Below are 23247 nucleotides of genomic sequence, written 5' to 3'. Positions count from 1 at the left end.
CAATGTTTCTTTTTCTCTTCCGCCCTCAATTCTAATCTTTTAGCTATTCCCGGGGAACTTCACGTTGCGTCGTGCGCTTGCGCAGTGGCTTAGGTCGATTTTTTTTTGTCGTGAGCTAAACTGGCCTCATAAAGCAGAGATGAAAAATTGAAAACAGCTAGCCGCAAAGGGTAAAACTTCTTTGCCCATCAACTCTGTTCCGATTCAGCCTCTGCAAAATACCGTTAAGGGTCAGCATGGAGCCGTTCTGCATCATTCGTTTTTTTACTCAATGGGAACTACTGAAAACATTTCGATTTAAGAGAAGCTGAGTTTGTTGCTCTATCCCATTTTCCTGTCCTGTCTCTATGGCCAAACCGCGGGGCGCTTGCAACAATCAAAAGAATTCCATAGTATCGGAAATTCTTTCTAATCCGTTCGGTTTTAATATGATGCGCATGCGCACTACAGCTTAATTTCTCCTTGTTTGGACCGGCGAAAGACGACTTCAGTTTCTCCTCCGCGCACGCGGGATTCTATAGAATCCTCCCCGGCGTCATTCTAACTCCCGCCCCCAACATTCGTTTCCAACTGCCCTGTTGAACGCTCCAGCGTTCGAAAAGAGGCACTGGCAGCTCTCCCGACCATTCAGGCTTCGAGTTCTCTCAAGCGCTTTCCCCCCCTCCCTCCACGGGCACGTGACGGGATCGAAAAGGCGGGAAAAGCTTCATTCCCTCACTTTCCCCAAGGGGTAAGTGAGGAAAGAGGGGGCTCCCAAGATGTTCTAGGATGATCAGGAAAATGTAAAGCGCTGAGTCCTTCATTTCTGAGTAGGCTTTATCGTGCAGTCCCTTACAGTGTTGAGCTTCTTAGCTTTCTCCCATCTGCCATTTTCAAGATGTGTTGTCCCTATTCATGTGTAGAGAATAAAGTAGGGATTCCTCCAGGCTGAGGAAAGAAGACTAAATTAAAAAAAAAATGTAGCCATAGTTGAATATTGAAAAACACAAAACAATATAATTACCATGAGGGAGCAACTTATTTTAATACATTTAATGGCATTTTAAGTGGATCCTTAAGGAATCAGGCTACAGTTTTCCTTTTCCCTTATTTTATTCTAGCAGCACAAAAACAGTGCCTAGATTAAAATTACCCAGCAAGTTTGACTGAGCAGAGATTAATTTGAGCTTTTAGCTTTCTCCCATCTGCCATATTCATGTGTAGAGAATAAAGTAGGGATTGAGAATTGAAGCCAACTCCAGGCTGAGGAAAGGAGACTAAATTAAAAAATAAGGGACACAGTTTGGGTTCTTTGTTACAATACTTTCTTCAAGGCAAAGAATATATGTAGCCATAGTGAGGAACACAAAACAGTATAATTACCATGAGGAAGCAACTTACTTTAATATATTTAATTGCATTTTAAGTGGATCCTTCTTAAGAAATCAGAGGCTACAGTTTTCCTTTTCCCTTATTTTATTCTAGCAGCACAAAAACAGTACCTAGATTAAAATTGCCCAACAAGTTTGACTGAGCAGAGATTCAGTCCAGATCCTCTGCGCTAACACTGTAGCCATTGCTTTTCAGTGGTTCTCAGGTAGGAAAAGAAATCAAAGGAATGGGTTTAGGGCTGCATTTAAATATGGAATTTAAAATAATAGATCAATTTCTTATTTGCTGTACAGAAGTAAATCTGTACAACCAAATAGGTAAGTTATTTCTCTGAAGGGAGTAACTCAAGACATTTGAATAGTAAAACTTTTTTGTATATAATTTTTTCAGACAAAACTAACCAGATTTGAAATATTTACCATGAAATTAGATTCTAAGAACAAAATGAAAAAGCATACTACGTAAATAACACCTTTTGAGCAGTATTTGATTGTGCTCCATCACTGGGGTGCTGACTGATGTTAGCCCTGTTTTCCACTAAGAAATGTAAATATGAGCTGAAAAATGATATTTAACTATGCACTCAAAAAATGCATGAACTCATCATCTAACTGAAGCTCTGAAGCTTATCTTGGAGTGATGGTAACAAAAGTGTAGCTGCCTAAATAAAATTATATTGTAAAACTCATATATCAGAAGTATGGCTATCATTCACTAAATGCTATCTTAAAAGATAATGGAAAATTCTATACAGTGCTTCAAATATTTCATAATCACAATTTTGTTGGCTGCCTTTCACATGCCTAGTAGCCTAAGACTTGTCAGGCTGTGCTAAGGCAGAAACAGCACTCTGAAAAAACAACTCTATATTCTTTTTTTAAATGTTCAGTGTTGGTAGATGCAATCCTAGCAATATTTGTATTATCTTCTTAAAATCCAGATGTTTGTCAGCTTCAATTTACAGCAAGTTTCCAGATTCAACTTTGTTCTAATGATAAAAAGACAACTACAGGATGAGAAAAATGACTTCAGTCTTGCGGGACCTTTCAGACCATGACATGGTGCACTTCTTCATACAACCTCAGATTGTTGCTAGAACACTAGCAGGGGTGAGACAAAATAACAGTACTTAATCATGGCTTCTATATTTGGGATCACATATAGTCTCTGAAAGGGACGCAGTGGCTCAGTGGGTTAGGACGCTGAGCTTGTCGATCAGAAGGTCGGCAGTTTGGCGGGTCAAATCCCGAGTGCCGCGTAACAGAGTGAGCGCCTGTTATTCGTCCCAGCTTCTGCCAACCTAGCAGTTCGAAAGCACGTAAAAATGCAAGTAGAAAAATAGGGACCACTAAGGTGGGAAGGTAACAGCGTTCCGTGCGCCTTTGGCGTCTAGTCATGCCGGCCACATGACCACGGAGATGTCCTTGGACAAGCGCTGGCTCTTCGGCTTTGAAACGGAGATGAGCACCGGCCCCTGGAGTCGGAAACGACTAGCACGCATGTGCGGGGGAACCTTTACCTTTACCTTTACCTATAGTCTCTGAAGCAGTTTTAACTTCAGAATTCTTTCATAGTGTTCTACAATTATAATTAGGAATCAAAAAGAGGCTATGACAACATACATTATTAGATTAGGTTGTACTATATAAGCAATAAACACAATGTTTTTATTCTCAAATATAATCCAGTCCTTTGCTTTATAAACAGGTAGATAACCTGTCACCCATTGGGTCATTTCAGAGATATTTCCTTACTAAAACAAGAAACAGAATGGCCAAGGGTAGGCAGAAAAGAAGTGAGAGTGGGAGCAGCTTCTGAATTCCTGCTAGCTTCTTCATTGACTTTCCTTCTAGGAAGCTGACCTGCCTGTCTTCTAGTTTTCCTAGCATTTGGGTCCACATCCCAAATTCTATTATCTGAATAATAATTACATATGTCTTATACTATTTTCACCTAGTGTAACCATTTTGTATACAAATGTGAGTACCTCACTTCTGTACTACAGTACTTGTAAAATAAGGTTTGTTATTTTGGTTTTTTAATTAACGATCAAGCTATTAAGTTCAAAGCCACAAATGATGATTTGAATAAGATTAATGTCTGATGAAATATCTTAAATATAGAGAACATTAAAGCGCAAGATGCTAACAAATTCCTATCAAATCTATGGAGATCTTCAAGGGTTAGCCTTGACATATATACCAAAGGCATGTAAGCTGCATGCAGTCTGTTCTTGCATATGAGTATTGTTCAACATGGGCTCATGTCTCCAATTTCCTGAGTTATTCACAAGCTTTTTATTGAGTTGCTTGTCTTGAGAAAGAGATGAGATAATTATGTGCCTCTGTGTCCATAGAAAATTCAGATGAATAGCAGCTTGGTGGACTACTTGGAAAATTATTTTCCACCATTGTTTTTCTTCCTTGTTTTAGCTGTGCTTTAGACAGTATGTATATCCTTTGGGGCAGAGGTAACGCTCTGACCTGCTCCTTATGTTGGCTGTAGAAGAAGTGAATGATCAGGTTGATTTTTCCTGTCTGTCTCATTGCAGATTCAAAAGAATGTTTGGATTAGTTACAAGAGTTGATTGCAAAAAATGTATTCCATGTAATGCACATAGTATTCAAACATTTGTATTTAACATGTCCATTTCTTTCTCTTGCCTCAGGTGTTCTCTCTGGTAATATTTGCCTCCTTGGTGGCTGAAGGATATCAAAACTTGACAACCTCTTCCCAGCTACATTGTATTTTTAATGATAATGGGGCAGCCTGCTGCTTTGGCATCACAGTTGGTGTACTTTCTTTTCTCCAGTGTCTCCTCTTTTTAGGCTGCGATGTCTATGATACTTGCATTACTAATCACAAGTTCAAGTATGCTATCCTTGTACTGGATGTTACTTTCTCTAGTGAGTAACTTTTTTGTTATTTTGAAAATAATCATAGTGTTAAATTTCAATATTTAACAATAATTAGCAGATAGCTGATGCCTGAGAACCCCAATATTCTAAATATTTATAAGTCTTATCAAAATTGTTTTTGAAAATTGTTTTCATATTTTCTCACTCCTATACTATCCCTCCAGATAACAAGCAATTACAGTCGTGATGTCTCCCAACCACCTCTCCCCCTTGAAATCACAAGTTCTATCAACATGAAAATGTCAACCTTATTTTACAATCCAACTGCTGTTAGATTTGATCTACATTTGACCATGTTGTGATTATACTATTGCTGATCTTCCATGTGAATCTATCCAGCTATTGAAATTTGTTTCAGAGGCCCTTCTTTGGGTTCCTTTATTATTTGTATTGACAATAAGCAGTGATGAAAATGGGCACATTTCTAGGCTTTGTACCTTGTTTCCAGGCAAAATAAGTTCTCTTCCATGCGGATCTTCTATAAAAAAAAATCAAAAAATTTGGGGCCCACTGTAATTATTTTATTGCTGTTTGTTGCCTTTATTGTTTTTAATATGTCTGATAATTATATATAGAGTTCTTTGAGAAGCTAAAGGCTTCTTTTTCTTAATGAGGCAACAGTACAGAGTCAATAATTGTGGAAAGAAGAGATAGAAACTGTTTTGCTCTGCCCACTTTGCAGTTTTAGGGCACTTTATTTTTTTATCTTGTTTTCTGCTCTTTTAGCTATTTCACACTGCTTTCTTTTTCTCCCCCCAAGTTTATTTATTGACCTGACTGATGGTGTACACTTTCTTATTAATATTTACAAAGGGTTAACTACATTATTTAGATTATAAGACCTAGCTCCCTAGAGAAGGCTCTAGTGTTGGGAAAGGTGGAAGGAAAGAGAAGAAGAGGATGACCAGCAGTAAGCTGGATGGACTCAATCATCAGTGGGTGCACTGATGAAACACTTTAAAGACCATATTAGGGACTGACCACTATGGACATTTTTTTTAATATGGTTGCTAAGAGTCAACAACTTGGATCACCATACAGTTTGCTCATTACTTAATGACCAGTTGCTTAACATTTGAAGTTATGAGGGATTTGAAAACTACTTTTGATCCATCCTTGAAGTTCGGACTGCCACACCCCCTCCTTGTGTCACATTTCAGGTGCTTGGCAACCAGCTCAGAATTAGACCAGTTACAGCGTTCCACAAATACATGAGTGCAATTTGCAATGTTTTTTGCGGTTTTCTAGCAGAAAACGGCAAAAAATGCCCATTAGATATGCTTGATTCACTTAATGATTATGTGGGGTTTTTTTAACAATCACTTGATTTGCTTAACAGCCACAGTGACTCACTTAACAACCATTGTAAAACCAGTTGTGAAATTGAGTCAGGTCACATGGTAATTTTCTTAACAACTGCAACAACTTATGACTAGAATTCTGGGCTCAGTTGTGGTTGTAAGTTGAGGACTACCTGTAATCACTTTTTTAAATATGTATACTATATATCTTTCACTATTACACTATCTTTTACACTAAGGAGTTGTTCTGGGGCTGGATAGTGAAGAGCAGTACACTTATTAAATCTGTACCACTAAGTGATATATTATCTTCATTTTTAGAACAGAAAATGTTTCAAAAATAGATTACAGATCCTGATTCAATTCCTTAATAGGAGGATGAGTTGACAGTAGTCCTTTATATAATATCTTTATGAATGAACCCAAACTTTTCATAAAGTATTTTCTTATTTAAAGAATATAGTTCAGCTTCTATCAATCAAATCTTATTTAAATAATTTTGGAATAATTTATTCCAAAATTATTTTAATATGTGCTGGCTTGAAACTGAAACAAAGCTATTGTTGCACAAGTCCAAATTATAAGAGTTAAAGAATCCTCAAATTTCTTACAGTACCAACATAAAAAAATCTAATATCCAATACATTTTAAGTACTAGTGGTCTAGAAGTGTCCTTATACAGGATATGACAAGGAATTTTAAAAAATGAAAATACTGGGTTTTTTTCCCAGATACAGCAGTGGGTCTCATAGGGCTTATGCTAACATACAACTTATTTGTTTGTGTCTCATTCTTAGTCGTCTTCTTTCCTCAGTGACATGGACATGCCTGTGGTTTATTGGATTCTGTATCCTAGCCAATCAGTGGAACCGGTCAACTCACTCCTACCTGCTGGGAACTAGTGCTGCACGGGCTAGCATTGCCTTTGCCTTCCTTTCTGTTCCATGCTGGGTGAGTCAGTCAAGTACATCCATTATTATTTCAGAATGAGTCTGCCATGGAAGCAGAGTACATCCCTGCAGAGTATCATTAGCCACAAAGATAATTTCACCTTATTAAATCCAAATGAACTGCCTTAAGGAAGCATATATCATTAAATCAGATGGTAAACACCATAATGGAAGGTGTTTACTTTTCAATGAAATTATTTTTTAAATTGTAAATGTTTGGTTCAGCATGCAAAATATATGTATTTGATCCATTTCTTAAATGTACTGCTACAATGTACATTTCAAAAGAATGTATCTGACTGAGCTAAATCAAACTAAGGCTCCTATGTATCATTTAGATTTGGAGTGGTTGCCAAATAGACAATATATTATAAACCTAATTATCTTATGATTCCGCAGATACCACTGAACTACAATTTTGTAGCAGCCTTGTGGGTTTTTTCGCACCCTGCGGGCTCCTCATGAACTTGCCGATGAATGAGGACACGTGTCTGAGCTTTCTCGGGATGAGGGCTCAGACCGAAGTCCCAAGCTCTCTTTTATTGAGATACCAGCAACGCATCAGCAACAAGCAATTAGCAACAAACAATTATCTAAGCGTTCAGCTATTCATGAAGCAGTTATCTTAAGATTACGAATGGTTACATCTCAGCCATGCACTAAGCAATTATCTAAAGGTTATAAATCAGCTACATATCTGTATGGAATGTCTTTGTTCTTGTTACTTTCTTGTACGTGTTCCAACGGGGGTGTCCGTCTGCACGTAGCAAGGTCATCTGATTTTTGGTAAAACACAACTTATGAACAGAAACGAAACTTATCTCTGCCCTGAGCCAGACCTGCGCCATTTTATGTGAGCCTAAGGTGGAAATATGACAGGTTTCCTACATCTCCTCCCTTTTTGTTTTTTGACCCAAAGGGCTCAGTAGGACAGAGATGTGGTGCATTCCGGTGATAAGCATAAGGCTTTCTTTTGGCCCTCCTCGCCATCTGTGTCTAATACGAAGGACGCCTTTTCAATGGCACGGTCTGTAGTATTTGACTCAAGGTCTTCTAGAGGCAATAACTGATATTTCTTTTCCCACAAGGCATTTACATGCTTGATGGCACGTTGCTCTGCTATAAATGAAATGCTATTAGAAATAGTTCTAACAAAAATAGGTAAAATACAAGGCAAAATAATACATCCTAAAGCAATCATACTAATTAAAGCTACAGTAGCTTGCAAACCAGGTAATTTGGGAAACCAGGAGCCAAATAATTCCTGAAAGTTAAAACCATTCCATGTTTGAACAGGAACATGAGCTACTTTAACCATTCTATCTGTGATCTCCTGAATCACTTTCCCACTGTCATCAATTTCAATACAACAATTTGTAAGATTAAATTTTCCACATACCCCCCCTTCTTTAGCTAAGAGATAGTCCAGGGCCAATCGATTTTGCATAATGTAAGTTCTTGATTTAGCACTTTCTTTTGCTAAATGGGTCATGGCTGAAACTGTTTCAGTAGTGACAATTTCTACAACTGCTTGCAGCCGAATCAGACGATTGAGTAAGTAAATTGGGGTCCTATAGCCATAGGTCCCATCTTCTGCCCAAGTTGCAGGTCCATAATAATGGATTATACGGTCGGGGGGCCATTCATTGTCCTTCCAAACACCCCGATGAATGTTTTTTGTGTCTCGTTCACTACGGATGTTACCAATTTCTTCATAAACTGGAACACCCAACACTTGTCGCTGTCGGAGGGGCAAAAGGAAAAAGCTAGGCCTGATGGCTCCTAGAACACAAGAACCATACCAGTCCTTGGGGAGAAAATTATAAGCAAAACGTCCACAAATCCAATATAGGCCGGTAGGAGCTTTCCATTGCAAGGTGTTGTTTTCTGGATCTAACAGGAAGGCCATGTTTGTCATTTGTGCCAATGCGTTGTTGGGCTGTGAGTCCGAAGAACCTGACCACCAAGTATTGTTCTCCCAAGTCCCTTTGCATCTTAATGAGCCCACGTTACTATGGCGAAAATCAGTCTTTTTACGTTGGTAACAAATGTTGCCTACCAATTTGGTAGTTATAGCCCAAATTTCTTGTCCTTTCTGATTAAAGGTGTAATTGGCCTGATTTTCTAACATTTGAGTGTAATTGAGTTCATGGGCTTCCCATGGCCATTGATCACCCATGTTAGTGCCCCCACACACAAAACAATTTTGTACCGTGAGCTCCTTTGCAATAGTTTCTGCCAAGGCCAAAAACATGTTGTGAGCTCTAGGGGGAAGTACCAACCCCTCCATTTGTTGGCTTTCTTGATAATAAGAATGAAAAAGTGACTGACTAAGGGGATCTAAATTGTGCTGAATAATCTGGATTGTTAAGATTACACTGGGGTCTGAGCCTGTTCCGTCGATACCTAGCCCATATTGATTGTTGACCCCTTTCCAGGAATGCGATCCCAACCAATTTTGTGGGACCGGGAATGTCAAATTTATTAAGTTGCAATTATGCCGGTGGCAGGAGGAGTTTGCTGGCAACCTGGTAATATAAAGTGTCTTATGCTGATTATACCTGGGTATGGTATCTGGATGGACAGTCATTCCTCGGGACTGAAAATCCACACATTTCCAGTCCCCACAATAGGTGCCTCTGCCGCAAGAGTCACGGTAGTCGGAGCGTCGGGCGCATAGATATTTTTCATTGTTGGAGTAAGTTCGCCGCCATTCTAAGGATCCGCATGTACTGGCCCCTTCGTCCATGGCTCTGCACGCATCAAAGATGACAGATTGAGAAACCTCTTTGTTATAAAAATCATGACTAACCAGGAGAGCTGACCCTGCTTCAATTTTAATTGTGTATCGATGAGTGGGTCCCTTTGGATTGAAACATTGAATCTTACCAGCATCAGTACAGATGGAGTATGATGTACCATTATAGGTGCATTGATGTGAAAGTGTGGTTTTGCAAGATAGGTGAATAGGTGAGTGTGAAAAATCAATGTTCTAGTTATGAGGGTGCCTTGTTTGGTGGTTGCCATGCAAAGTTCACATTGTCCTTTAGTCTGAAGCACCGTGGTCGTATGAGTTGGTAATGTTAATGAAAAACCGATAAGAGTCACAAACCATATTGTTGTCTTTAGCGGGTCCATAGTTGTTTTTGTGGAGGCATGATATGGGCGAACATGACGACTGGGGATCCACAGCACTTTGTCTGGCAGTTGAACAGCTGCGTAGCCTCTGCCCCAGGTGATAAGGTCTGCGGGGCCTTGCCAAGTCAGGTCTGGAAGTTGTCGGTACCAAACCTGTGGCTTAGGGAGATCTGAAGAAGAAGAAGAAGAAAAATGCCGCTCTGCAGCTGTGGTTAAGGGATGGCCAGTCAAGTTTGAAAAGTTCAGAGTGTAGAGGCAAAGGTTAAGAATTTCTTGCACTGCTGGGAGGTTGGGGTTTCGTTTTCCCCCGTTCTGATTTTTATAGCGATCTAAAGCATGTTTCAAGGTTTGGTTAGCTCTTTCCACCAAGGCTTGGCCTTGGCTATTATATGGAATTCCAAATTTGTGTGTGATTTGCCAATGATGACAAAATTCTGCCATGGCTTGACTGCTATAAGCAGGGCCATTATCTGTTTTGAGTTCTTTTGGACATCCCAGCACTGCAAAAGTCCGAATACAATGATTAATGACATGTTTGGTGGCTTCTCCCCTTTGGGGGGTAGCCATGATGAATCCTGAAAAGGTATCAATTGAAACATGCAAATACTTCCATGGGGCAAATGGTGCATATTGTGTGACATCCATTTGCCAAATTTGGCAAGGCTCCAATCCCCTGGGATTGACACCCATAGGGATTGCAGTTGCTTGTTTGCTGCAGGTTGGGCACTGCTGGCAAATTGCAATTACTTCTGCAGCGGTGATGCCAAACTGCTTTTGCAAAGCTTTGGAATTTTGATGGAAATATGAATGACTTTCCCAGGGGGTGAGGGGTTGCAAAGAACAGGCTGAAGGTCCGGAGGCAGCCTGATCTGCAACATTGTTTCCCTCTTGCAAAAAACCTGGAAAAGGCTGATGACTATGAATGTGAGCAACAAAAATAGGATGTTGGCGTTCAAAAAGCAAATTTTGCAAGGTTAAAAAAAGTTGTAACAAATCTGGTTGAATGGATGGGGTTAAATAAGATCCATAAATCACTTGAATTGTGTGATAAACATAAAAGCTATCCACAATAAGATTCAAAGGTTGAAAGGAAAAAAGTTGACAAGCCAAAATTGAAGCAGCCAGTTCAGCTTTTTGAGCTGGCCGTTGGGGTGTTGTTTGCTTGGTTCTCCATTGACCATTTTCCAACCAGGCACAGGCGCCACACTCCTTGCTCCCATCTGCAAAAACTGTAACAGCCGAATGTAGAGGGTGAGGAGACAAGGGTGACAACCAGTCAATGGGTACAGTGCGAACAATTTGCAAACGATAATCGGGTGGTGGGTGGCAAGAAACCTTGCCATGCCAATCAGCTAAGGAAAATTGTAATTCACTCGAGGTTTGAAAAAATGATTCCCAAATTTGCAAAGACATAGGCACAAAAAGAGTGTCTATCTCCAGCCCAATCAAGGCTTTCGTTCGGTGATGAATTTTAAAAATCAATTGAGCCAATTGTGCTTCTCTGGTTAAAACAGAAACTTTGGGCGTATGGGATAAATGAATCCACTCCAAAATTTTCAATTGGTTAAACAATAGCAACATTCGACTCCCATCATGCAACATCTACCTCTCACTTTCTACTACTTCCCATGTTTCTCCCTATCCATATTTCTATAGTACATTCTTGTTCCTTCAGCATTCTAAGGCTTGTGTTAAGGCATACAATTCATGTATGCAATTCACAAATCTGTGCAAACCAACTTAAAAACCACTTGTCTGTTTCTCCCTTTTATATCCATTCATTCACTGCCCTTCTGCCATTCTGGCCTAACTTCTGTCTTTTCTGCTTCCACCTTCTATCAACTTTTGCATGAGCCAACTGTTTTCCTTAGCTATTAATCAATCCTCTACATTTCTCTTCTCCAAAAGTATTGAAGATTCAATAATCATATTTGGAGTCAGTGTATATGTTCCTCCTTTCCTGTATTAACAATCTCAGAGCCTGTTGTAAGGCATAAAATCCACAGGTTAGTGCTGATTAAGGGAGGGAAATTCTCCCAGATATCACCTTCCATCAATGTGTCCTGCACATAGACACAAAAACATCAAAAAGAAAAAAACAAACAAAAAACAACTCCACAAAAAGATCAGAGTAATTTCATTTGGGTGATGTTTAACTAAAACTCAAAGATTTCCAAAAACTTGTCCAACAATTAATCTCTCCTCTTTCGAGTAAAAAAAAATTGCAAGCTGAAACTGTAAGAGTAGGCATCAAGTTTCACATCCACCCCCCTTTCTCAGACTGGAATTCTAAGCAGAGAAAAAAAAATGGTTAAAAGGACCAGCCACCCCCCCTTCTTCTGGCTGTCTCTCCCTTTCTCACTCTTAAAGTAACAGAGCAGGGTTGGGGGGGAGTAAAAGAAACTTTACAAAAATCTCACCACAAAAAAAAAATAGTTTGCTCTCCTTTACATGCATTTTCTCTCACACATCATCCATGGCTTTTACAACAATAAAATCTGTAGTTTACTGTTCCTTGCACAGCCTGGGACGGGGTGGTGGGTGGTAGGTGGATTTGAGGGCTAACACACTCACATTTACATATCAGCAAATTAACTCATTCACTTCCATTCTGACTGCTTGCATAAACAATTTCACATACAAAAATTCCATTTCATACTTTCTCCAGACAAACCATACATTGTTAAATAAGGCCTTTTTGTTTGGTGTTATCAGAGAGGATTTTGACCCTCTTACAAGTCTTGGAAAGAACACAGAACAACACAGACAGACATATATACACAGATACTATTAAAACAACATTTATTTAGACATATGGCTTGTCCTACGAGAGGTGAGAAAAATCATGAGTTGATTCCAACCGAACATGGTTTCTATAGGGCCCTTTAACCATCTCCTATTTTTCTCACCATTCCAAGTCCAAGCCTAATGTTCCAAATGTCCATATATATATATATGTATATATATATATATATATATATATATATATATATATATATATATATATATATATATATATATATATATATATATATATATATATATATATATATATATATATATATATATATATATAAAAGAAAACAAAACACACATATCAATTTGGGGTTATAGGCCAAAACAATAGTCCAAAAAGCTAGATTAAAAGAAAAAGATAGAAGAAAAACTTGGTTTTATTTCTTTGATTTTTCTTTTCTTTAGGTTTACAACAACAACTACTTTCCTATTCTTTGATTTGGTAGACCAAAGTTATCAATTTAATGGGAAGCTAGATCTCAGACAACTCCAGGCAGTTGAAATCAACAGGCGCGCCCCTGGACTTTACTGAGAACAGCTCGCCCCAAGAGGCTCTTTCAAGCCCCACATTTGGTCGCCAAGATTGTGAGACATGCGTTTAAATAATCAGCAAAAGTGGCATTTGGCATGGCAATAATCGATTTTAACAATTTTTTACAGTCTTCATTAGCATTTTCATAAGCCAATTTTAACAGGAGTTCATTTCGGGCATATTCATTGTCTATTTGCCTTGTTATTTCTTCCTGCAGTCTATCCACAAAGTCTGAATAAGCCTGATTGGGACCTTGATAAACCTTTGCAAAAGACATTTTAGCTTTTCCCTGAGGATATCTTGCGGAAAGCTGCTAAAGCCCCTTCCTGTATCAAATTAAAAGCCTCCCTTGGGCTTTGAGCCTGTTGGTCATTTGTAACGAACTGTCCTGTGCCAAATAATTGATCCCTATCTACCCCTTGAGGTAATCCAGCAAGAATTTTTTTTTTCTATTTCTTTTTTATACTCAGATTCCCAAACTACATATTGTGAAGGTGTCAGTATCATGTGTGCAATGGACTTCCAGTTCCTCCAGCTGCCAGGGCTGGTTAGATGTTTACTGGATAGCAAGACAAATCTCCCAATGTTAGCTGTCCTGATCAGGCAGCTTGTCTAACAGAATTTGCCACCATTCCTTCTTAGGATAATTGTTAATTGCTTCTGGCTGAGCCTGAGGGGCACTGGGAGCCGCAGCTGAGGTGCCCTGCTTAGTTTCTCCCGGCTGAGTAGGTTCCTCATAAGGAGGGGGAGCCGGAGAAACGGAAAAGGCTTCTTTAAGTCCCTTTTCGTGAATCCACAAACTTTCCATTAAGACTTGCCAGGCTGTTAACATTTTTGGAGGTGCTCGAGGAGGTTCGTGGAGCCATTCTCCAATTTTTCTCCAAGTCCCTGTTTTCAACGAGCCCTTTTCCGGATAAGCCGGAGTATTTTCCCAAATATATTCCATTAAAGCAATCAACTCCTTTTTTGAAACTGCTGGTAATTGTTTGCCACTACTTTTAAGTAAAATATTAGAAGTTCTGACTATTTCCTCAAGCTCTTTCAGGTGCGCTGCCTGTTGCTTAGAAAATTTGTTCCCCATACTCACGAATGGATCGTCGTCTTCACGAGGCGAGATCGTGTGCACAGCCTATTCCAGGCGATGAGTATGGAGACCGTCAGAGACGTATCCACTCGCAGCAGATCACGTCGGGATGCTGGGAACCCGTTGCTTGAAGCAGCCGGGTTGCTGGGAACCTGTTGCTGGGAACCTGCTGCTAGTGAACAGCCAGGTTGAGCACGGCCACCATCGGGTGAATGACGGCTGAAGACGTATTCCGCAGAATCACGTCGGGGTCACCAGTTGTGGGTTTTTTCGCACCCTGCGGGCTCCTCATGAACTTGCCGATGAATGAGGACACGTGTCTGAGCTTTCTCGGGATGAGGGCTCAGACCGAAGTCCCAAGCTCTCTTTTATTGAGATACCAGCAACGCATCAGCAACAAGCAATTAGCAACAAACAATTATCTAAGCGTTCAGCTATTCATGAAGCAGTTATCTTAAGATTACGAATGGTTACATCTCAGCCATGCACTAAGCAATTATCTAAAGGTTATAAATCAGCTACATATCTGTATGGAATGTCTTTGTTCTTGTTACTTTCTTGTACGTGTTCCAACGGGGGTGTCCGTCTGCACGTAGCAAGGTCATCTGATTTTTGGTAAAACACAACTTATGAACAGAAACGAAACTTATCTCTGCCCTGAGCCAGACCTGCGCCATTTTATGTGAGCCTAAGGTGGAAATATGACAGGTTTCCTACACAGCCTTCACTAGAATGGCTGATTATTAATAGAGAAGGGAGATGGGAGTTGTAGTTAAGTGACATTTAGAACACCACAGGTTCTGTACCCCTGCACTATTCTCAGATTTTGTCAGAAGCTTACACAAGATACCTCATGTTTGTGTATTGAAATAATATACATTTTCTGTTACTATTTGCTTTCTGCTGTTTCTGTATCTTCCATTGTTTGTTGGCTTTCCTTGTAATTTTGTGTACTACCATACTTAGATGTCCCTGGTGATCTCTGAGCTTCATTGTTTTCTTGCAGATGTTTCATTATCAAACTAGGGAACATTGTCAGTGCTGATAATGAATAAAAACAAACTCAGAGAGCACCAAAGACCCCACAGTTCAACCCTGAGCTACAATATTCTCTTTTATTGGAATCATACCCAGGTCACCTGTTTCCTGCAAAGATTGCTTCCAGGGCATAAATACTTTTGCATTACCATGAAATGGGCCCTTAATTCCTTTAGACTGGTAATTAAAGTTGATGGTTCTTATTGAAGACATCAAACTGACCTACACTAAGCTAATTTTCTGGGATGTTAGTATTTTAAGTATAGAAATACAACAAAGAGGAAAATATGCCTCCTTTCTGTTTCAAAACTTTAAAGTTACAATCTGGTTTCTTTAATTTCTGGGAATGAGAAAACTAGCCCAGGAATGAGTTCTGAAGCAGGTTTATTCCTTCATTTGTTATGGAACTGGGTGACTCACATTTCCCATCAAAAATATAGAATAAATCAGGAGGAGTCTTAATGTACAAGCAATGGTAGTACTCATTTACAAACTTGGCACAGAAGAAAGTCAAGCAATTCAGAACTCAGGCTAGTCCATGAATGATGTTCTTTAACTCAGGCAGACCAAACCGTTAACATACATTTTACATCCAGCAGGGACCATATTGGTAACAACTTACTTGACCTTCTGCCAAGCTCAGAGCATTTTAATTCCCACTGCTTACTCTGCCAGTTTACTAAGTACATTTTGCAGAAAGTACACCTTTGATCAAAGTCTTAAAGACTGTAGAGAAATTGCAGATTTTTTGTTAGTTTCCCTCAGTTATGAAGAGAGATGATCCCAATTAACAGGAAATTAATGAATTGAGACGGAACTTTGTAGAAGCAATGAGGATCTTTCTTCTGCAAGTTGTGCTTTTCTGAGTACTTTATAATTTTATCACCAATTTAACCAGATGGATTGTTATGCTTTCATAGTTTCCTGGATTCCTTAGAGCCCTTTTAAAAGCTTGGTGGTAATAAACTGCTTTCCAAAAGTTGAGTATAAGGGTAGTGTAAGGGTCAAGATTGTAAAAAAATTACCCGTGTCTAAAAAAATTACCCCCAAAGAAGATGACCCTGAATTGTAAGATACTCCAAGGAAGAGTACACTGAAATAAACAAGTACAGGAAAAATCCTATCATATATCACACTCAAAAAAGGGGAAGAATTGATACAAAACAGAATTAATATAAATTTAATTAATGGCTGCTGATTATTATTTTTTTTCTGTTCAATCATGTCTGATTCTCAGAGACTACCTGGACAAGTCCCTGCAGTTTTCTTGTTGCACTTCCCCCCCCCAAAAAGTGGCTTGCCACTGCTCCCTAGGGCTGAGAGAAAGTGACTGGCCCAAGGTCACCCAGTTGGCTTTGTGCCTAAGCCAGATTAGAACTCAACAGTTTTCCAGTTTCTAGCTTGGTGCCTTAACCACTACACCAAACTGGCTCTTGATTTAAAATTAATTGCCTGTAAAATAAGATACCCAATTTATTTTTAAAATATCAATCATCTGCATCTATCTATCACATTCTACTCCATCTGAGGAGAAATGATAAAAAAGAAGGAACCCTCCCCACCTCATGCTAGAATGAAGGTGGGGAAAGACTAAGGAATAGATGTATGGGGAATGCAAGGAAAGAAAAAGGGGAAAATAAAACTGGAGATGAAGTGACGGGAAGAGATAATTGAAAAAGAAAGGAAAGAGAAAGTTCAAGATTTAGGCATTACTAAAAGCAGGCAAACAATCTCCTCTATTAATTTTTAGGAATATTAATTAATTAGGAATATTTCAAATAATCAGTCACCAGTGCCTTTCAGTAACAATGGTATGAGTCATTGCAGCTTCTGCTCATTTGTTTAATAGTAATATGGAAAAACCCCTTTCCGATTTACAGATAATTTTTTGGAGAAAAGTATAGTTTTATTGGGTAAATAGAATTAATCCTTTTTCCCAATACCACTACCTCAGCTAAAACTCCCTTAAATCTGTTTAGTTGAATTTATGCATGAATAAGACCACTTTTCTTAGCAAACCATCTAAGAGTCCCTACAGCTTAGCATTTTTCTTCCCAGACCTTACAATTACATTCTCCCACCTTCTCCTGAATTCTTAAGCATTATCTTGCAGCCTTTTAAGACAAAGAATGATATAGTAGTCTCTACTCTACTATGTATCCCAAATATGGATTATTAAAAGCCTCTTTCCTTGATAATACATTGACAGGTCTACCATTCAGCACAATGTAATATTTTAAAAATATTGCACTGCCTACAGAATGTATGGATTTCTGACTGATATGGGAAGAAATTTTTTTTTCAAGATGCAGTTCTTGGGACAACACCAAACATACAAATAGTTATTACCACTTTAAGCAAGATTTAACATATGGTAGATGAAGCATTTCTAGGTCCATATTTGGGTGTGGTGCTGCTTGTCTATTGTACATACACCCTGAATGTGAAACTGTATAGTTTGTGTGTCATTGGCCAGAAAGTATTCAGACCACTTCAGTAGTTCATTCTACCTTCTACTGTGAGAGGGATCTTGGAGTCCTAGTGGACAATCACTTAAATATGAGCCAGCAGTGTACTGCAGCTGCCACAAAAAGGCCAAAACAGTTCTAGGTTGCATCAACAGAGGGATAGAATCAAGATCATGTGAAGTGTTAATACCACTTTACAATGCCTTGGTAAGGCCACACTTGGAATACTGCATCCAGTTTTGGTCACCACAATGTTAAAAAAGATGTTGAGGCTCTAGAAAAAGTGCAGAGAAGAGCAACAAAGATGATTAGGGGACTGGAGGCTAAAACATATAAAGACTGGTTGCTGGAAATGGGTATGTCTAGTTTAATGAAGAGAAGGACTAGGGGTGACATCTCAGGGGTTGCCACAAAGAAGAGGGAGTCAAGCTATTCTCCAAGCGCCTGAAGGCAGCACAAAGAGCAATGGATGGAAACTAACCAAAGAGAGAAGCAACCTAGAACTAAGGAGAAACTTCCTGACAAAACAATCAGTGGAACAACCTGCCTCCAGAAGTCGTGAATGTTCCAACACTGGAAGTTTTTAAGAGATTGGACAACCATTTGTCTGAAATAGTACAGGATTTCTTGCCTGAGCAAGGGGTTGGACTAGAAGATCTCCAAGGTCCCTTCCAACTCTGTTATTCTATAATTCTCAGAGACTCATAATAACTCAGAAACAGAATCATTGCCCAGAAAAGTTACATAATCACTCAGCTGGTGCATTTCTGTAGCTCTCTTAAAACGTAAACCTTTTCAGGAGTCTTTTTCATCAGATTTGGGTCATTGAGATTCTTTTCCCCAAAGTTTGCTAATTTCATCACAAGAATCTCAGTATAAATTGGTTGGAATTGAAAAAATATATTAATACCTATTTTTTAATATTCAATTAAGGGCAAACCCTGTTTCAGCCCAGATATCTGATCAAGTCCACTTAAATATTAATAGGAACCATATTCCCAGTTCCTAATGCACTAAGTTGGTTGGACTGAGCAAGGGCCTATTTTGAACCATCAGCAGAACATGTGCAAGTTTTAAGAGCAGTCCAGAATGGTGTGTGTTCTACCTATATGATAAAAAGGAATGGAATGTCCACCAAGTGTTCATTTGGGAATTCAGTGATTTATCATAGTAGTTGTTAATGTTAATGTTTCTTTAATAAGCAGCTAGACTAACAGGTCTTATCTCTATATCCAAAGCAAGGAAAATGAAATGATTTATCATTCCATGGCCTCAGGAATATATATTTTTTTCTCTTTTTTATAACAAGTTTTATTAGTTTTCCAATTTAATACACAAGCTCAGTTAAAGCATTTATCAATTTATTCTTACTTATACATATCCATGTCCTCTTTTTAAATTTTACCTAATTCTTAGTTTTTAGTTACAGTATTCCAGTTTAGCCTTTAATAACATAATAACATCCATAACCCAAATTTCCTTTATTTCACTACAAAAGAGTTATAATATCTAGAGTACACATAATACGTACATGAATATATTCTGATTTTGTTTCATAAACATTTTCTATTTCTCAACCTAGTACATTACACATTACTAGTAGAGTAACCTTTAGGGTCTCTCTAGTAGATCATTTTTAAACCTAACTCTGCCTTTCTTTTTCTGCCAACCAGGTTTCCGTACCAAAGCCTTTAAGTTATCAGATAAGTCTCCCTTGATTCTGGTACATGTTACTTGAATCAAAGGGGACCAACTAATCATCAATTTTCCAAGAAATTTTTTTCTGGTTTAGGTAAAAAGTCATATCCAATTTTATAGATATTATTTGGTTGTCTAGGTTTTGAATAGTCTGTCCTTGTTGATCTTTAGCATCCTCTGTTTGGGTATTATTTTCTTCCGTTTCTGTTACTTTTTGGGTTGTAGATTCTTTAGTTACAATCAAGATTTGGTTGTTAAAGTTTTCAATATGTTGTTGTTCCTTAAGGTCCTCTGTCTTAGTGTTGATTTCTTCTGCTTTTATTGTTTTCTGAGTTGTAAGTTCTTTAGTTGGAATCTGGGTTTCAGTTTGTAGTTTCAAGCTATCGCCTTTATCTTTCAGCCTGGAATTAATTATTTCAGTAGCTTCAAGGATTTTTCAAGTATAAGCTTATAGTCAATCGAAGTTTGTAGCTGGTCCCCCTCCATTTCTAGAATAATTGTAGCTAGTGCTTTAGTGGAGGCTAATTTTTTAGACAAAAGATATTGAATGTTCACCTCCACAGTTCTTAGAAGCCAATTTCACCTCCTAGCTGTTACAGCTTTTTATCTTTAGATAGTACCAAGGAGAGATCTAAGTTGTAAACAAATCTTGTTTGCCAGGGATATTCACTTGCTGTACCAAGCTTGGCCACAAGATGTCCCCAATAGTATTTAAAATCCTTTTCAAAAAAGGGCTAGGCTTTTATCCAATTTAGGTTCTTTGTCTTTTTTTTATCAAGTAAATAAAATAAGTTCCTGTGAAAGTAGGAACTTTTGAGGTTGCCAAATATAAGAAGGATGTAAGTCCAATTATTTAGTTAAATTTTTCAGGGTTTTATTACCCCTAGTAATCAAACGGCACTATTTTAGAGGGTGGGGGAAAAATGTTTCCTTCCCTCTCTCCTCACAGGGGGATGCAGTTTCAAAAAGCTTTTTACAGGAAAAAAAAATACTTGGGATAAAGAGAAGGGAGATCTCACCGAGTTCCTCCACGGTGCTTTCAAGTGCTTAGCTGTAAGTTTGGCCTTGGCTGGAAACGGCGTTAGTGATGGGTCATGGGAGTGGCCGATCTTTTCTCCATCGGTCCGAAGAGCTGCTCCGGATCAAATGGAAGGGCTACCGCCCTTCTGCGATCAATCGGAAGGTCCTCTTCCCCGCTCGTTGCCCCTCCAAGATGACTTTCGACCCCTTTCAGGGGTCCCCCGGCGAGAGAAAACCAGACAGCGGGAGGAGCAATCACCCTGCATTTCCGCCAGCGCTGCGATCCAGAACCGGAAGCCAGGAATATATTTTTTTTTCTTAAGGACTCCAGTTAGTTTTACTGCTCTGCAAGATACAGTTGTAAAGAGCACTCGTAATTTTAGTGGTTCCAAATAATTAGTGGCCAAGGAAAATTTGATCTTAGATCTATCTATAACAGGACCGTGCTTCCTATCTACAGTATTACAAAGGACCTCCTTGGGCTTTAGTTTTTCACTGAAATCCAGCATGACTGTGACCACATACAGTACGTGACTCTTGAGAATATAAGCATATAGTCATTGATACTATTTTGATACGTAGACTTCATAACAGAGTATATGAATTAGAGACTTTTATCGTATAATGTAGGGGGGGGAAAGGTTGGGCTCAATCCAGACTAAAGTCAAAGATGTTCTTGCTTTCCTCAAAGGATCAGGTCCTCCAATTTAAAGCGATAGATGCTATTGCATTTTCCCCTCTCTAATCCTCTACTAGCCTAGCTGCTTAATCTTAAAGCTAATATTTTTTGAGACACAGTACCCTGCTAAAAATCCCAATTGTTGATGGGAATTTGTCCTGGAATTTACAAAAATCTGCAAATATTCAATCAATATTTTGATACTATTTTAAATTCTATGGCTTCACTTTACTCAGTTTCTCTGAATGTTTGCTGGTTCAGGAAGCACACATATTTAGTAGGGGAAAACGATTGCCTGTATTTGATATTTATGGTATCTTAAAACCATATTTGGATATTTGTGGCTTGTAGATATTTGTATTTGTAGTTTTATCCAAATATTGTCCTGCATTGCAAGTGGGAAGAATAGTTAATTTGTAGATATTCTGTTCACTGCAGAAAACATACATATCACATTAAGGACCCAATACTTGTTTTCTCAGTTTTCTCCTAAAAATCCTATTCCAAAATGTTTTCTCTTTTTCAATTCGTTATTTGAAGGTGATTAAACTCAGTATATTTCACTTATTTCTGTTGGAAACAAAGTGGTTGTTGCAAAACAGCTGAAAGAATATATTACGTATCAAGCTAAATACATCATCATTCCATAAACCTTCTTTACATTATTTTAGAAAGGCTAATATTTTATGCATTATTATACCATATTTAGTAATATTACCCTACATCACCCAAGACAAGATCAAATTTCTTATCATAATAGAAGACTACAGATATCTGACTTGACACCGCTTCTCTTCCATAGGGATACCTAGCCTATCTGGCAGTGAAAAACCTGTGGGCTGAGCCACCTGTGCCGTATAAGCGGACGCTGGATGAAGGATCTGTTGCTCTAACCACCCTTTCTACACCCACCAACACCTCTCTTCCCAATAATATGGGGTTCCCAGAAAATGTGGGTGCAGCTTCCTACCCATCCACTCCTGTACCTCATCGACTAACCTTAATGAATACCGATGACTAGGCAGTTATTTGTCCCTGTAGCAAATAATAAACATTTTACTAAAAAAAACCCCAAAATGTCTGAAGTTGATTTTACTGAAGCAAAGCAAAAATAAAGATGGATGGAAAAGCAATTTGTAAGCACAATATAACAAGTGGTTATTGTATGTAATAATAATACACAAAAGCCTGAATGTTTATCTAGATCCTTCTGTCTTTCTTGGGACGGCATACATACTGATTTGTTTATCCCTTAAAGCCAAATTAAGGCTCATGTATTGGGACCTGTGTCTTAAAACGCTAAAAGTTCATCATGCAGGAGGAAAAAATAATGTATGTGGAGTTGACAGGGTATTGTGCTATATTTTCAGGAATGGATATAGCACTGTGCAGGTATTATACTTAAAAACCTGTTTTAAGACATAAAAGCAAGCATGTAGGAAGAGACTAATATTTTCTATTCTCTATTCGGTGGTTCATCTATAAGCAATTGGTAATCAAGTAGAGGCAAATTGCGAAGCTGGTATGAAGAATTCTATATATTAAGCCTTTATCCTACCAGACTGATTCAGATGCTCTATATTGTTTATTTGGGTTATATGACTCCTACAGTGTAAGATTGTGTAGAAAAAAAAATCAGTATGAACACAGTGGATTCATCCCAGATGGTCAGGTGAAGCTGCCATAACCATCGTGGCAATTTTATAGTTTATGTGATCACAGAAGCGGCTACTAGCTGTTGCAGGCAGTATCTGTGTAGCACAAAGTACAAATTTTTGCAAGGAGTTCCATGGAAAATGTAAATGATAAAGTCAGCTACCCTATCCTAATAATGATACAGTATCGAGTTGTATTTTTAGGTAATCAGTTTTATACAGGAAGCAACTGTGGAATCATGGTAATTCACAATGACCAAAACCAGACAACTTACCAATTGCTGCTGAATCTTAAAATAAGCTCCAAATCGTTTTCTAATGGCTAATCAATTCAAAACAAATTTCAAATTTCGCTTTATAAATTAAGAAAACCAGCTATGGAACCATAGTAGAGAGTTACTTCAACAGATAGTAATTTAGTATGGCTATTTAGAAATGGTTCCTTCCTACACTGAATTCAATGAGATTTATTTCTAAGTAATTGTATAAAATTGCATGTTGTGTGTGCAATCTTGCCTTCATAGTTTCAAAGCAAATATTCCAAAGATTTTGCTTTTGAGTAAGCATACATGTACTTTAAATCAAGGTGTAATACAAAT

At 38.4% G+C, this 23247-nt stretch overlaps 1 protein-coding gene across 1 annotated transcript; it reads left to right on the top strand.

The window, feature by feature from the left end:
• Positions 1-679: 679 nt before the first annotated feature.
• Positions 680-22014, top strand: LOC308676803 (synaptogyrin-4-like; the record flags this gene model as incomplete). Its single annotated transcript, XM_081342832.1, has 5 exons — positions 680-730; positions 2312-2480; positions 4040-4277; positions 6405-6541; positions 21796-22014. The coding sequence occupies exons 2-5, from the start codon at positions 2385-2387 to the stop codon at positions 22012-22014; spliced, it is 690 nt and encodes a 229-aa protein (XP_081198958.1). The 5' UTR covers positions 680-730; positions 2312-2384.
• Between the last annotated feature and the right edge of the window lie 1233 nt (positions 22015-23247).

This window comes from Vipera berus (assembly GCF_964194415.1).
Source record: "Vipera berus genome assembly, chromosome: W".
NCBI lineage: Eukaryota > Metazoa > Chordata > Lepidosauria > Squamata > Viperidae > Vipera > Vipera berus.
This window is presented reverse-complemented; position numbering and strand designations above follow the sequence as displayed.